The 11,658-nt window shown below is 52.7% G+C and overlaps 2 protein-coding genes across 2 annotated transcripts; both read left to right on the top strand.

Annotated features, from left to right (window-relative positions):
• Window positions 1-475: 475 nt before the first annotated feature.
• Window positions 476-2,702, top strand: LOC142365572 (adenosine 5'-monophosphoramidase HINT1-like). Its single transcript, XM_075446454.1, has 3 exons — window positions 476-872; window positions 1,458-1,562; window positions 2,363-2,702. Exons 1-3 carry the CDS (start codon window positions 768-770, stop codon window positions 2,525-2,527), a joined length of 375 nt encoding a protein of 124 aa, XP_075302569.1. The 5' UTR covers window positions 476-767; the 3' UTR covers window positions 2,528-2,702.
• A 2,661-nt stretch (window positions 2,703-5,363) lies between these two features.
• LOC142365499 (adenosine 5'-monophosphoramidase HINT2-like) lies at window positions 5,364-11,294 on the top strand. Its single transcript, XM_075446320.1, has 4 exons — window positions 5,364-5,387; window positions 8,033-8,401; window positions 10,050-10,154; window positions 10,955-11,294. Exons 1-4 carry the CDS (start codon window positions 5,364-5,366, stop codon window positions 11,117-11,119), a joined length of 663 nt encoding a protein of 220 aa, XP_075302435.1. The 3' UTR covers window positions 11,120-11,294.
• Window positions 11,295-11,658: the final 364 nt, after the last annotated feature.

Genomic DNA, 11,658 nt, shown 5'->3' on the forward strand with positions numbered 1-11,658 from the left:
TCCTCCCCCGTCCCCCGCGCTCGCAGGCACCCTGAGCCGAGGGCCTGTTGCGCGGTGCCCGGGAGCGCGGCAGGGTGGGTGGAGGGACGGGGGACGGGCGGGGCCTCTCTGGGTTGTGGCGCTCTCTACTGCACCATCCCTAAAACATCGCGCTTCTTCGGTGCCCCCCCCGGCTGCCGCGGCGCGTACTGGGTTGCTGGTGCTGTCCGGCTCGCCTCGGTTCCCAGCCCCACCGTGGCGCGTGCGCGCGTGCGCAGAGGAGGGCCTCTGACGGTAACGCTCTTGGTGGCAGCCGCAGACGTTTGCCGCGTGATATCCCTTTGGCACTGCAAGTCGTGCAAAGTTTGCTGCCGAGGGATGGGAGCGGTCCTGCCTCGTGTAGGATGATAGTCTTGAAACCGTAGATTAAGCACACGCAGTCAGTGTCCTCGGGGATTCGGCTGGGGGGGGGGGCGGAATGTGGGGGGGGTGTGTAAACAGTGGACGTCCGCGTAGCGACCGTAAGGAATTAGTTCTGCATAGGAGAAATGCAGGTCCTGATGTGCCTCGTAATAGCGTTATAGGGATTTCACAGCTCTGCTGTGCAAGGCTTTGGTTCTGAAGCCCCGAACTGGATTATTAAAGCAAAGAATTACAGCTTTTCTTATTTTTCGTAAATAAAAAAACCCAAAAAACCAAATAAAACAAATCTAGAAACCAGTCATTCTGTAGGCTGCAAAAGCTTCCCAGATCTCGTTGCTGTGGTGAGGTGGGGCCGTGATAACAGCATGCTTGCGAGTTTCACGGATGCTGGTGCACCACGATGTGCTAGGAACTCGAGTGAGCTGCTCGGACTGTGTGGGAGGAAAAAAGCAGCCCTTACCTACACGATGGTAACTTTAAGTTAGTATCCCATATCATTTTGTTATTAAACTGCTGACGGTTAACTGTTAGGGATGTCTTCTGCTCTTGAAGGTAGGGTTTATGTGCAATGTAGAAGACAGACTGGTACGCTGCACTTGCAGGCTTCCTGTGATTATGCTTTTGCTCAATACTGGAGCTCCCTGTAGCATGGAAAACAAATGGCCGCTGATCTTCCACTTTGCCGAATCCTTTGCTGATTGAGTTAAGCCCTTTGTCTCCTGCCTCTGCGTGGACCACATCGAATGGAAAAAGTGCTTAGGAAATGGTGAACCCAAATCAAAACATACTGGAGGTCGCTAATGTGAAGTCCTGGCCCGTCTCCTTGCCCCCATCATCTTGCATGCTGAATCCTGCTTCTGGAGGGGGCTCTGTAAATACGTTGCATTTTGTGTATAGAAAGTATTGATATCACGTAAGAAAAGTCAACGTTTCGGCTTGCGTTTGGGGTATCCGGTAACCTGCTTCTGCACGAGTTCAGTGGGGCATATTGATTTGCTTAAGCTGTTGCCTTTCTCTGAAGCCAATTACGTTTTAACTGTTTGCTCTTCCTCCAGTGCCTTGTGTTCTGCGATCTTTCACCCCAAGCTCCGATGCTTTTCCTAGACATGCCTAAGGAGCCAATTATCAGGTTATCTGAAGCAGAAGGTTCTGGTGAATCTGTAAGTACTGGGGAAGCTTTCTGTATGCTAAACTGTACCTGTAATTAGTTCCTAATTTACTAGACTCTTTCCCTCTTGATAGGGCGCGGTAGGCTATTTTGGGTTTTCTGGCGCTGTAACCTTTTTGCCTCTAGCTTGTAACGGAATTGAGCTTTTTGACTAAAAGTAGGGATATAAAGCAATGCTCATCCCTGGGTACGTACTTCTGGTGCAAAATGCGGTGTCGCTTTGGAGCGCAGTCTGATGCCTGTTGTCATGGGTGAGAGTGAGAGGAGTGGTACTTCTTCTAATAGGGCGAAGAGGGCTTGGGGTTTTTGGCAGGTCAGGGTGAGGAAGGGCAAAGCCGGTTGAGAGGTGCTGGATGCTTCGCTTTGAGCTATAAAAGTCAAGTTCAAGGACTTTGTGAACCCACGCAAAAGGCAGCCTGAAGTTTATTTTCCACCAGAACTGCTTGTGTTGCCCGAAGATACAATAGGGGCTTTAACCCGGAGACGAGCTTAGCTTCTGTGGGTGTTTTGTAGTCCGTTACTGTGTAGCTTGACAGAAATTGCACGTCTCTTCCCCCCCCCCACCCCCCCACCGCCTAGTGTGCATAATCGGTCTCTGTAGCTTTGCTTGGAAAATGTCGGTTGCAGGCGGACAGACGGTAGTTTGAAGCGCAGTGGTTGAATTGCTAGGAATTGGCTAACTGGTTTCTCTGGGTGGTTCTCTGCTCTCCTTCCTTCCCTTCCTGCCCTCTCCCCTCTTTGTGTGTGGCTTTTTATTTTATTTGTTTACGGTTTTGTACTTCCTTTCTCCAGCTTCTTGGGCATTTAATGTCCGCTGGGAAGAAGCGTGCTGCTCACCTGGGCCTGACCGATGGATTCCGGATGGTTGTGGATGAAGGGCCCGAGGGTGGGCAGCCTGTCTGTCACGTACATCTACATATTCTGGGTGGCCGTCAGTTGGGCTGGCCGCCTGGCTAAGATTTTTGCACCGCAAGAGTTGCCGCACGCGTACGAATCGCCACTGAATGGATTTCGTCTGTTGCCCGTCAGTCTAGCCACTGTCGATGTCTCATTTTTTGTGACGTGTGTCTGTGGAAGGTAACAAAGGCTTTGAGCAGCAGTTGCACAATAAAGATTTAGCATGGGGATATCATCTCTGTCTTAAGCGTCTTACTGAGGGAAATAGTTCTGCAAGTTAAAATGGTGTCTCTGTGGAGCGTAAGTGGTTTTGGGTGGTTCTGGCACAGTGCAGTGTGTTGGAGAAGCATCCAACTCCTGTTGGAGCACTTTATCCCTTTTCTGGTGAGGAGGGATATGGTAGGGGAAAACACTCGGTCTGAATGGCAGCTGTGGGGCTTCCCATAGCACAGTGGAATCTCTTTTGTCGGTTTGGGTCAGCTGTCCCGGCTCTGTCCCCTCCCAACCTCTTGCCCACCCCCAGCTTTCTGGAGTTTGGGGGTGGTTGGAGAGAGAGCCTCCATGCTGTGGGAGCACTGCTCAGCAGTAGTCAAAACAGTGGTGTGTTACAACTGCAAAGCGTAGCACTGTGAGGGCTGCTATGGGGAAAGTCGCCTCCATCCCAGCCAGGGCCAAACTACAACTACATCGCGGGGAGACGGCAACCTTCATCTTTCTTTAATGGCTTTTAAAAAAGGGAGATGGGCACATGAAAGCAGGGCGATCCTTCGTTGCCCTTGAACACCGTGTTACTGAGGCACCAGAGACGCCCACTGGAAGGCGTCTTCATCTCTTCTGTATCCCCAAGCAATGGGGTGAAGTTTGGTGATGCGGGCGCGTAAGTAACGCGAGGCCTTCGCCTTTATTTAATCTTCCCGGGGAGAAGTTCTGGCTGTGTAAACTCCCTAAGGTATCCCGAAGGTGTTCCCGCTTCTGGGGGTGGGGGAATTCTGAAGCAGCTAGGCATGGCTCATACATTCAGAGAGACCGGGTGATTGCCGTAGGTTTAGGAGGTCTCTGGCGCCTGGTGGAATCTATGTCTCGCCTCGCTGGCAACGTTGCTGATACTTTGTTCCAAACCAGAGAGAGCAAAGGGTTATTAAACGGTGATCCGCTGAAGAATCGTAGCATCCTAGAGCAGCCCAGGTGGGCAGGGACCTCGAAAGATCGTCTGGCCCAGCCTTTTGTGGCAAAGGGAGCCTAGATGAGATTATCTAGCACCCTGTCTAATCGCATCTTGAAAACCTCCAGCGTTGAGACAAAATGTCTGTCTTGTATCGAGATGAAACCTCTCTCCTGGTGCAACTTGTACCCGTTGCCCCTTGTCTTCTGCATGTGGCTCCTCGCGAAGAGAGCACCTCCGGCCTCTTTGTAGCCACCCTTTAAGTACTGGTACTGGCATGCTGTGACGAGGTCCCCCCTGAGCCTTCTCTTCTCCAAGGGAGAAAAGACCCAACTCCTTCAGCCTTTCCTCATAGGGCGGGTTCTCCAGCCCTTTGATCGTCTTTGTGGCCCTCCTCGGGACCCTCTCCAGTCTGTCTGTGTCTTTTTTCGGTTTGTTGTTTTTCTGGGTTTTTTTTGAATTGTGGGGGCCAGAACTGGACACAGCGCTGCAGGTGCGGCCTGCAGGGGTGACCTCTGTGAGAAGAGGCCAGGGTCTGCCCTGGGCTGGACACAGCTGTTTCCAGCCAGCTAGGCACCGGACTCGCCGCAGGCCAAAGCTGAGCAACTCGGCGAAGCTGGTGGCGCCCCTGTGAAAACATCCGCTTAAAGTTAGTATGGGATACAAAGATGATCGCGTAAGCTTACTTGTACATATCTTGCATGTTAGATGCATGCAAAAAAAGGTCACTTACCAACCCATCAATGCCTGGTGTCAGGTAAGGGATCTCTCGGCCTCGAGGGGTAACCTTTGGGGGGCGTCCCTACTCAAGGGGAGATCGCCGCCGCGCAGCCAGCTGCTGTGGAGGGAGAGCTCAACGGACCCTGATGGCCGCACATATTTCTAGCGTAAAGTGGTTGACTCGTAGTCAGATTTTCTGCCGTGTTCGCGCAGTTTTGGCCGCTTACCAGCCCAGTCTCCAGCCAAACCGGTATGTTGGGTTTGGTGCTGGGTTCTCGCAAGTAAATCAATCTACACCCATATGTTAGGTAACAGATTTGCCATCAATATGTATCATTCTCAGGTTAATTTGATCTTTCTTTGCACCCAGCAGGTTATGGTATGCACTTCACATCTCTATGTCTTCTATTAGCATTTGTGTTCCTATGTCTGTTTTTAGTATAGTAGTTTGTGTGGGCCTCTGAGAAAGTGGTAGCAAGCTGAAGGGCGAATTATGTCAGCTCTTATCAACAGCATCTGGCTAAACAAAAAAGGGGGAGATGTGGGAAACCATATAATTTGAGACAGAACAGCACTGTCTCATGACCCTGAAAGATAAGCGCATCCTGCGCCTCCCTTCTCTGTTCTCAGGAGATAAGCTGTTTTCACACAAACAGCTGCAAAAGATCCTGGAAAACAGCAACTGTGAACTGGCATTTGCAAAGCCACGAATCCAAAGCTCATTGGCTCTAGTAACTATTGTATTAGTATATAAGGTATTCACTTAAACAATAAAATGATTCTGATCAAGCACAAGATTGGGGTCCATGAAGTCATTCACCACAAGCGCACACAGGTATCTGAGTAAGAATTAAACTGGGGTCAGGGACTAAAGGATGTGGTGAAATAACATGTTCATTTACAGTGCGGAGATCTCAAACAAATCTATACTCTGAGTCCCCATCTTTATCTAATAATCGATGTTTGCTTACGGGTAGAATAGGAGTATTATAAGGACTTTGACGTTCTCTAAGTATGCCCTTTTTCAAGAAAGACTCGGTTTGTTTTTGTATTTTTTGCGCCGCAATAAAGAATACCTGCTTAACAGTCTGCCAACTATTGAGTCTTCAATTCCGGCTTTTCACGGCATCAATGGAGAAATCCCCAGAGCCCCTTCTAGGGAGTCAACGTGCTGGGGTGCCTCTCTGAAGTGCCTGCACGCTAACACGCGCAGTATGGGGAAAAAGCACGAGGAGAGGTGCTCTGCTGGACCTCCTGCTGAACAACAAGGAGGGGCTTGTTGGGGATGCGAAGGCCAAAGGCAGCCTTGGCTGCAGCGGCCGTGAGATGGCGGAGTTCAGGATCCCGAGAGGAGGGTAAAAAGCAAGCTCGCAACCCTGGACTTGAGGAGAGCCGACTCTGGCCTCTTCAGGGATCTGCTTGGAGGCGTCCCGTGGGATAGGGCCCTGGAGGGAAGAGGGGCCCAAGGAAGCTGGTTAATATTGGAGGGTCACCTCCTCCGAGCTCAAGAGCGGTCCGTCGCAACGAGCCTTAAGGCTGCGCAAGAGGAAGGTGAGCCTGAATCCAACCTCGAGTTGACTGACGCAAGTAACTCACGAGATGAAGGAGGCTGGACGCTTGTCTGTGCTTGGGCTAGAAGGAAGAACCCTCCCCCCTCTCCTGAAGTGTCCCTACATAACAGACAGGATGCTCTGGGCTTGGGGACTGAAGAGCACGCGAGTAACGGACAGGATCCAGGACAAGCCAGCCATGCAAAGCTGACCCAACCACCCACCCGCATTTGAACCAGTGCCACCGGAAAAGCACGTAAGGTATTGGTAATTGGAGATTCCCTACTGAGAGGCACCGAAGCACCCATTTGCCGTCCAGACGGTTTCTCTAGAGAAGTCTGCTGCCTACCAGGAGCTCGCATCCGTGGCGTCACTGAGAGGCTGCCGAGCCTGGTGAACCCTACAGATTATCATCCGCTCCTACTGTTCCGTGTAGGGTCTGACGAGGCAACTTGGAACCCTCCAAAGAGACTATATGTCCCTCGGAGCAATGTTAAAAGGATCAGGAGCAGAGGTGGTGGTCTCCTCTATCCTCCCAGTCAGAGGAAGGGGTCCAGGAAGGAGGAGGCGAATTGAACAGGTGAATGCCTGGCCGCGTAGCTGGTGCCATGCTCAAGGTTTTGCCTTCTGTGATCATGGATCTACCTTTGAGAAGCCAGGTCTGTTGGCAGCTGATGGGGTTCACCTGACCAAGCGGGGCAAGAGGGGCTTCGCCAACGAGCTGGCCAGACTCACAAGGAGGGCTTTAAACTAGACTCGGCGGGGGAAGGGGATGGAGTTTTGAGCAACAGAGAAGAGCCAGGGGCTGCTGATGCGTTAGGAACCAACAGGGGAACACCTGAGAAATGCCGCAAAGGAACTGGGGCGCGATCCTCCAAAAAGGCGATGCGGTCGACAGCCCAACTGAAGCGTCTCTACGCCAACGCGCGCAGCACGGGTAACAAACGTGGCTGAGTAAGGACCTTCTGGTCGAGCTGAAGCACGAGAAGGAAACGCGTAGGCAGTGGAAGCGGGGACGGGCAGCCTGGGAAGAATGTAGGGATGTTGCCCGGGTGCGTGGGGATGGGATCAGGAAAGCTAAGGCACAGCCGGAGCTGAATTTGGCAAGGGGTGTGAAGAATCGTAGGAAGGGCTTCTACTGGGGCATTGGTCAGAAAAGGAAGACTAAAGACACACACCACACTACATACACACACCACACCACACCCCCCCCCCCCCCCCCCGATAAATAACACAGGAGATCTACAGACAGACGATTTTTTTCCTCCGTTTTCACTGGCGATCACTGTTCCCACATCCATGATCTGGATGATGGGTAGACAGACCGTACCCTCAGCGAGTTTGCTGATGATACAGAACTGGGAGGAATGGCTGATACCCCAGGGGGTTGTGCTGCCATCCAGAGGGACCTCGACGGGCTGGAGAAATGGGCAGGCAGGAGCCTCGTGCAGTTCAACAAGGGGAAGTGCAAAGTCCCGCGCCTGGGGAGGAACAACCCCATGCACCAGTATATGCTGGAGGCCGACTGGCTGGAAAGCAGCTTTGCAGAAAAGGACGTGGGGGGCTCCTGGTGGACACCAAGTTGAACGCGAGCCGACAACGTGCCCTTGCCGCAAAGAAGGCTAAGGCTATCCTTAGCCCGATACAGAGGAAAGCAGGGTTTATGTATGTTACACTACAGTTGTGTAGAGCAATCGAATTGCTCGCTCTCCCCGGGGGTGCAGGGCACCACAGACCACCCTCGGGCAGCTTTGGGGGCTCTGCCTATTTTTCTAAAAGCCTCCTACCCAGCTTAGCGCAAGTCCTATCTTGATCTGCCCTCCAGCCCTCAAGCCACCAGTGCTGAACACGCGCTTTGTATTTTATTTTCTCCCGGGAGGCGTGCAGCTTAGAAACGGCTGCAATTGAAGTGGGGCTTTCAGGGAACAATTTAGAGCACCTTCTGTTGGCTCTGCGAAATGTTCTGAAAAGTTAAGGCCTGCCCTGCCCTGGCAAAAGCAGTCATGTGACTGGAGGGAGCAGCGCCAAAAAGCCACAAGCACGTTTGGGGTGGACTTGCTGCGGTAATAAATAACAGTAAGTAGTACTTCTAGCTACACCAGCCTCTTGTGAGACCTCGTTGCCCGCCCACAGGGTCGCAGCACTACACGGCGCAGATCCCTCCGCGGACTCGGCCAACGTCTTCTCCCTCCGCCCCCGGGTCGGATCCCTCCGCGCCCCGAGAGCACGCAAACTCCCCGAGCCCCGGCAAGCACCAGGTCGACGAGGGCGGCCCCGCCAGGGGGGCGGGGACAAGCGAAAACGACAGACGAGACAGCCAATCGAGACGCGGGATCGGCCGGCGGCGATCTGGCGGCCCAATGGGCGCCGCGGAGGGCCTGGCCGAGTGGAGGAAGCGCGGGGGCGACAAGGGGCGTTGTCGTGGCTGACGAGATTATTGGGGCGCCGCCACTGTCTTCGGGAAGGCGCTTCTCCGCCAACGTCATCTGCGAGGACGAGGAGGTAGCCGCGGCTTTGCTCTGTGCGCGGTCTCCCTTCCCTTCCCTTCCCTTCCCTTCCCTTCCCTTCCCTTCCCTTCCCTTCCCTTCCCTTCCCTTCCCTTCCCTTCCCTTCCCTTCCCTTCCCTTCCCTTCCCTTCCCTTCCCTTCCCTTCCCTTCCCTTCCCTTCCCTTCCCTTCCCTTCCCTTCCCTTCCCCCCCGTCCCCCGCGCTCGCAGGCACCCTGAGCCGAGGGCCCGTTGCGCGGTGCCCGGGAGCGCGGCAGGGTGGGTGGAGGGACGGGGGACGGGCGGGGCCTCTCTGGGTTGTGGCGCTCTCTACTGCACCATCCCTAAAACATCGCGCTTCTTCGGTGCCCCCCCCGGCTGCCGCGGCGCGTACTGGGTTGCTGGTGCTGTCCGGCTCGCCTCGGTTCCCAGCCCCACCGTGGCGCGTGCGCGCGTGCGCAGAGGAGGGCCTCTGACGGTAACGCTCTTGGTGGCAGCCGCAGACGTTTGCCGCGTGATATCCCTTTGGCACTGCAAGTCGTGCAAAGTTTGCTGCCGAGGGATGGGAGCGGTCCTGCCTCGTGTAGGATGATAGTCTTGAAACCGTAGATTAAGCACACGCAGTCAGTGTCCTCGGGGATTCGGCTGGGGGGGTGGGGTGGAGATGTGTGGGGGGGTGTGTAAACAGTGGACGTCCGCGTAGCGACCGTAAGGAATTAGTTCTGCATAGGAGAAATGCAGGTCCTGATGTGCCTCGTAATAGCGTTATAGGGATTTCACAGCTCTGCTGTGCAAGGCTTTGGTTCTGAAGCCCCGAACTGGATTATTAAAGCAAAGAATTACAGCTTTTCTTATTTTTCGTAAATAAAAAAACCCAAAAAACCAAATAAAACAAATCTAGAAACCAGTCATTCTGTAGGCTGCAAAAGCTTCCCAGATCTCGTTGCTGTGGTGAGGTGGGGCCGTGATAACAGCATGCTTGCAAGTTTCACGGATGCTGGTGCACCACGATGTGCTAGGAACTCGAGTGAGCTGCTCGGACTGTGTGGGAGGAAAAAAGCAGCCCTTACCTACACGATGGTAACTTTAAGTTAGTATCCCATATCATTTTGTTATTAAACTGCTGACGGTTAACTGTTAGGGATGTCTTCTGCTCTTGAAGGTAGGGTTTATGTGCAATGTAGAAGACAGACTGGTACGCTGCACTTGCAGGCTTCCTGTGATTATGCTTTTGCTCAATACTGGAGCTCCCTGTAGCATGGAAAACAAATGGCCGCTGATCTTCCACTTTGCCGAATCCTTTGCTGATTGAGTTAAGCCCTTTGTCTCCTGCCTCTGCGTGGACCACATCGAATGGAAAAAGTGCTTAGGAAATGGTGAACCCAAATCAAAACATACTGGAGGTCGCTAATGTGAAGTCCTGGCCCGTCTCCTTGCCCCCATCATCTTGCATGCTGAATCCTGCTTCTGGAGGGGGCTCTGTAAATACGTTGCATTTTGTGTATAGAAAGTATTGATATCACGTAAGAAAAGTCAACGTTTCGGCTTGCGTTTGGGGTATCCGGTAACCTGCTTCTGCACGAGTTCAGTGGGGCATATTGATTTGCTTAAGCTGTTGCCTTTCTCTGAAGCCAATTACGTTTTAACTGTTTGCTCTTCCTCCAGTGCCTTGTGTTCTGCGATCTTTCACCCCAAGCTCCGATGCTTTTCCTAGACATGCCTAAGGAGCCAATTATCAGGTTATCTGAAGCAGAAGGTTCTGGTGAATCTGTAAGTACTGGGGAAGCTTTCTGTATGCTAAACTGTACCTGTAATTAGTTCCTAATTTACTAGACTCTTTCCCTCTTGATAGGGCGCGGTAGGCTATTTTGGGTTTTCTGGCGCTGTAACCTTTTTGCCTCTAGCTTGTAACGGAATTGAGCTTTTTGACTAAAAGTAGGGATATAAAGCAATGCTCATCCCTGGGTACGTACTTCTGGTGCAAAATGCGGTGTCGCTTTGGAGCGCAGTCTGATGCCTGTTGTCATGGGTGAGAGTGAGAGGAGTGGTACTTCTTCTAATAGGGCGAAGAGGGCTTGGGGTTTTTGGCAGGTCGGGGTGAGGAAGGGCAAAGCCCGTTGAGAGGTGCTGGATGCTTCGCTTTGAGCTATACAAGTCAAGTTCAAGGACTTTGTGAACCCACGCAAAAGGCAGCCTGAAGTTTATTTTCCACCAGAACTGCTTGTGTTGCCCGAAGATACAATGGGGGCTTTAACCCGGAGACGAGCTTAGCTTCTGTGGGTGTTTTGTAGTCCGTTACTGTGTAGCTTGACAGAAATTGCACGTCTCTTCCCCCCCCCCACCCCCCCACCGCCTAGTGTGCATAATCGGTCTCTGTAGCTTTGCTTGGAAAATGTCGGTTGCAGGCGGACAGACGGTAGTTTGAAGCGCAGTGGTTGAATTGCTAGGAATTGGCTAACTGGTTTCTCTGGGTGGTTCTCTGCTCTCCTTCCTTCCCTTCCTGCCCTCTCCCCTCTTTGTGTGTGGCTTTTTATTTTATTTGTTTACGGTTTTGTACTTCCTTTCTCCAGCTTCTTGGGCATTTAATGTCCGCTGGGAAGAAGCGTGCTGCTCACCTGGGCCTGACCGATGGATTCCGGATGGTTGTGGATGAAGGGCCCGAGGGTGGGCAGCCTGTCTGTCACGTACATCTACATATTCTGGGTGGCCGTCAGTTGGGCTGGCCGCCTGGCTAAGATTTTTGCACCGCAAGAGTTGCCGCACGCGTACGAATCGCCACTGAATGGATTTCGTCTGTTGCCCGTCAGTCTAGCCACTGTCGATGTCTCATTTTTTGTGACGTGTGTCTGTGGAAGGTAACAAAGGCTTTGAGCAGCAGTTGCACAATAAAGATTTAGCATGGGGATATCATCTCTGTCTTGAGCGTCTTACTGAGGGAAATAGTTCTGCAAGTTAAAATGGTGTCTCTGTGGAGCGTAAGTGGTTTTGGGTGGTTCTGGCACAGTGCAGTGTGTTGGAGAAGCATCCAACTCCTGTTGGAGCACTTTATCCCTTTTCTGGTGAGGAGGGATATGGTAGGGGAAAACACTCGGTCTGAATGGCAGCTGTGGGGCTTCCCATAGCACAGTGGAATCTCTTTTGTCGGTTTGGGTCAGCTGTCCCGGCTCTGTCCCCTCCCAACCTCTTGCCCACCCCCAGCTTTCTGGAGTTTGGGGGTGGTTGGAGAGAGAGCCTCCATGCTGTGGGAGCACTGCTCAGCAGTAGTCAAAACAGT

The sequence above is a fragment of the Opisthocomus hoazin genome, chromosome W, assembly GCF_030867145.1.
Source record: "Opisthocomus hoazin isolate bOpiHoa1 chromosome W, bOpiHoa1.hap1, whole genome shotgun sequence".
Lineage (NCBI taxonomy): Eukaryota > Metazoa > Chordata > Aves > Opisthocomiformes > Opisthocomidae > Opisthocomus > Opisthocomus hoazin.

Excerpts from the sequence above, each read along its gene's own strand:
- LOC142365572 (XM_075446454.1), top strand. The coding sequence starts at position 768 with ATGCTTGCGAGTTTCACGGATGCTGGTGCACCACGATGTGCTAGGAAC. Across the intron at positions 873-1,457 it reads CAGCCCTTACCTACACGATG|TGCCTTGTGTTCTGCGATCT; the intron begins GTAACTTTAAGT and ends CTCTTCCTCCAG. Across the intron at positions 1,563-2,362 it reads CAGAAGGTTCTGGTGAATCT|CTTCTTGGGCATTTAATGTC; the intron begins GTAAGTACTGGG and ends TCCTTTCTCCAG.
- LOC142365499 (XM_075446320.1), top strand. The coding sequence starts at position 5,364 with ATGCCCTTTTTCAAGAAAGACTCG. Across the intron at positions 5,388-8,032 it reads CCTTTTTCAAGAAAGACTCG|GGTCGCAGCACTACACGGCG; the intron begins GTTTGTTTTTGT and ends GCCCGCCCACAG. Across the intron at positions 10,155-10,954 it reads CAGAAGGTTCTGGTGAATCT|CTTCTTGGGCATTTAATGTC; the intron begins GTAAGTACTGGG and ends TCCTTTCTCCAG.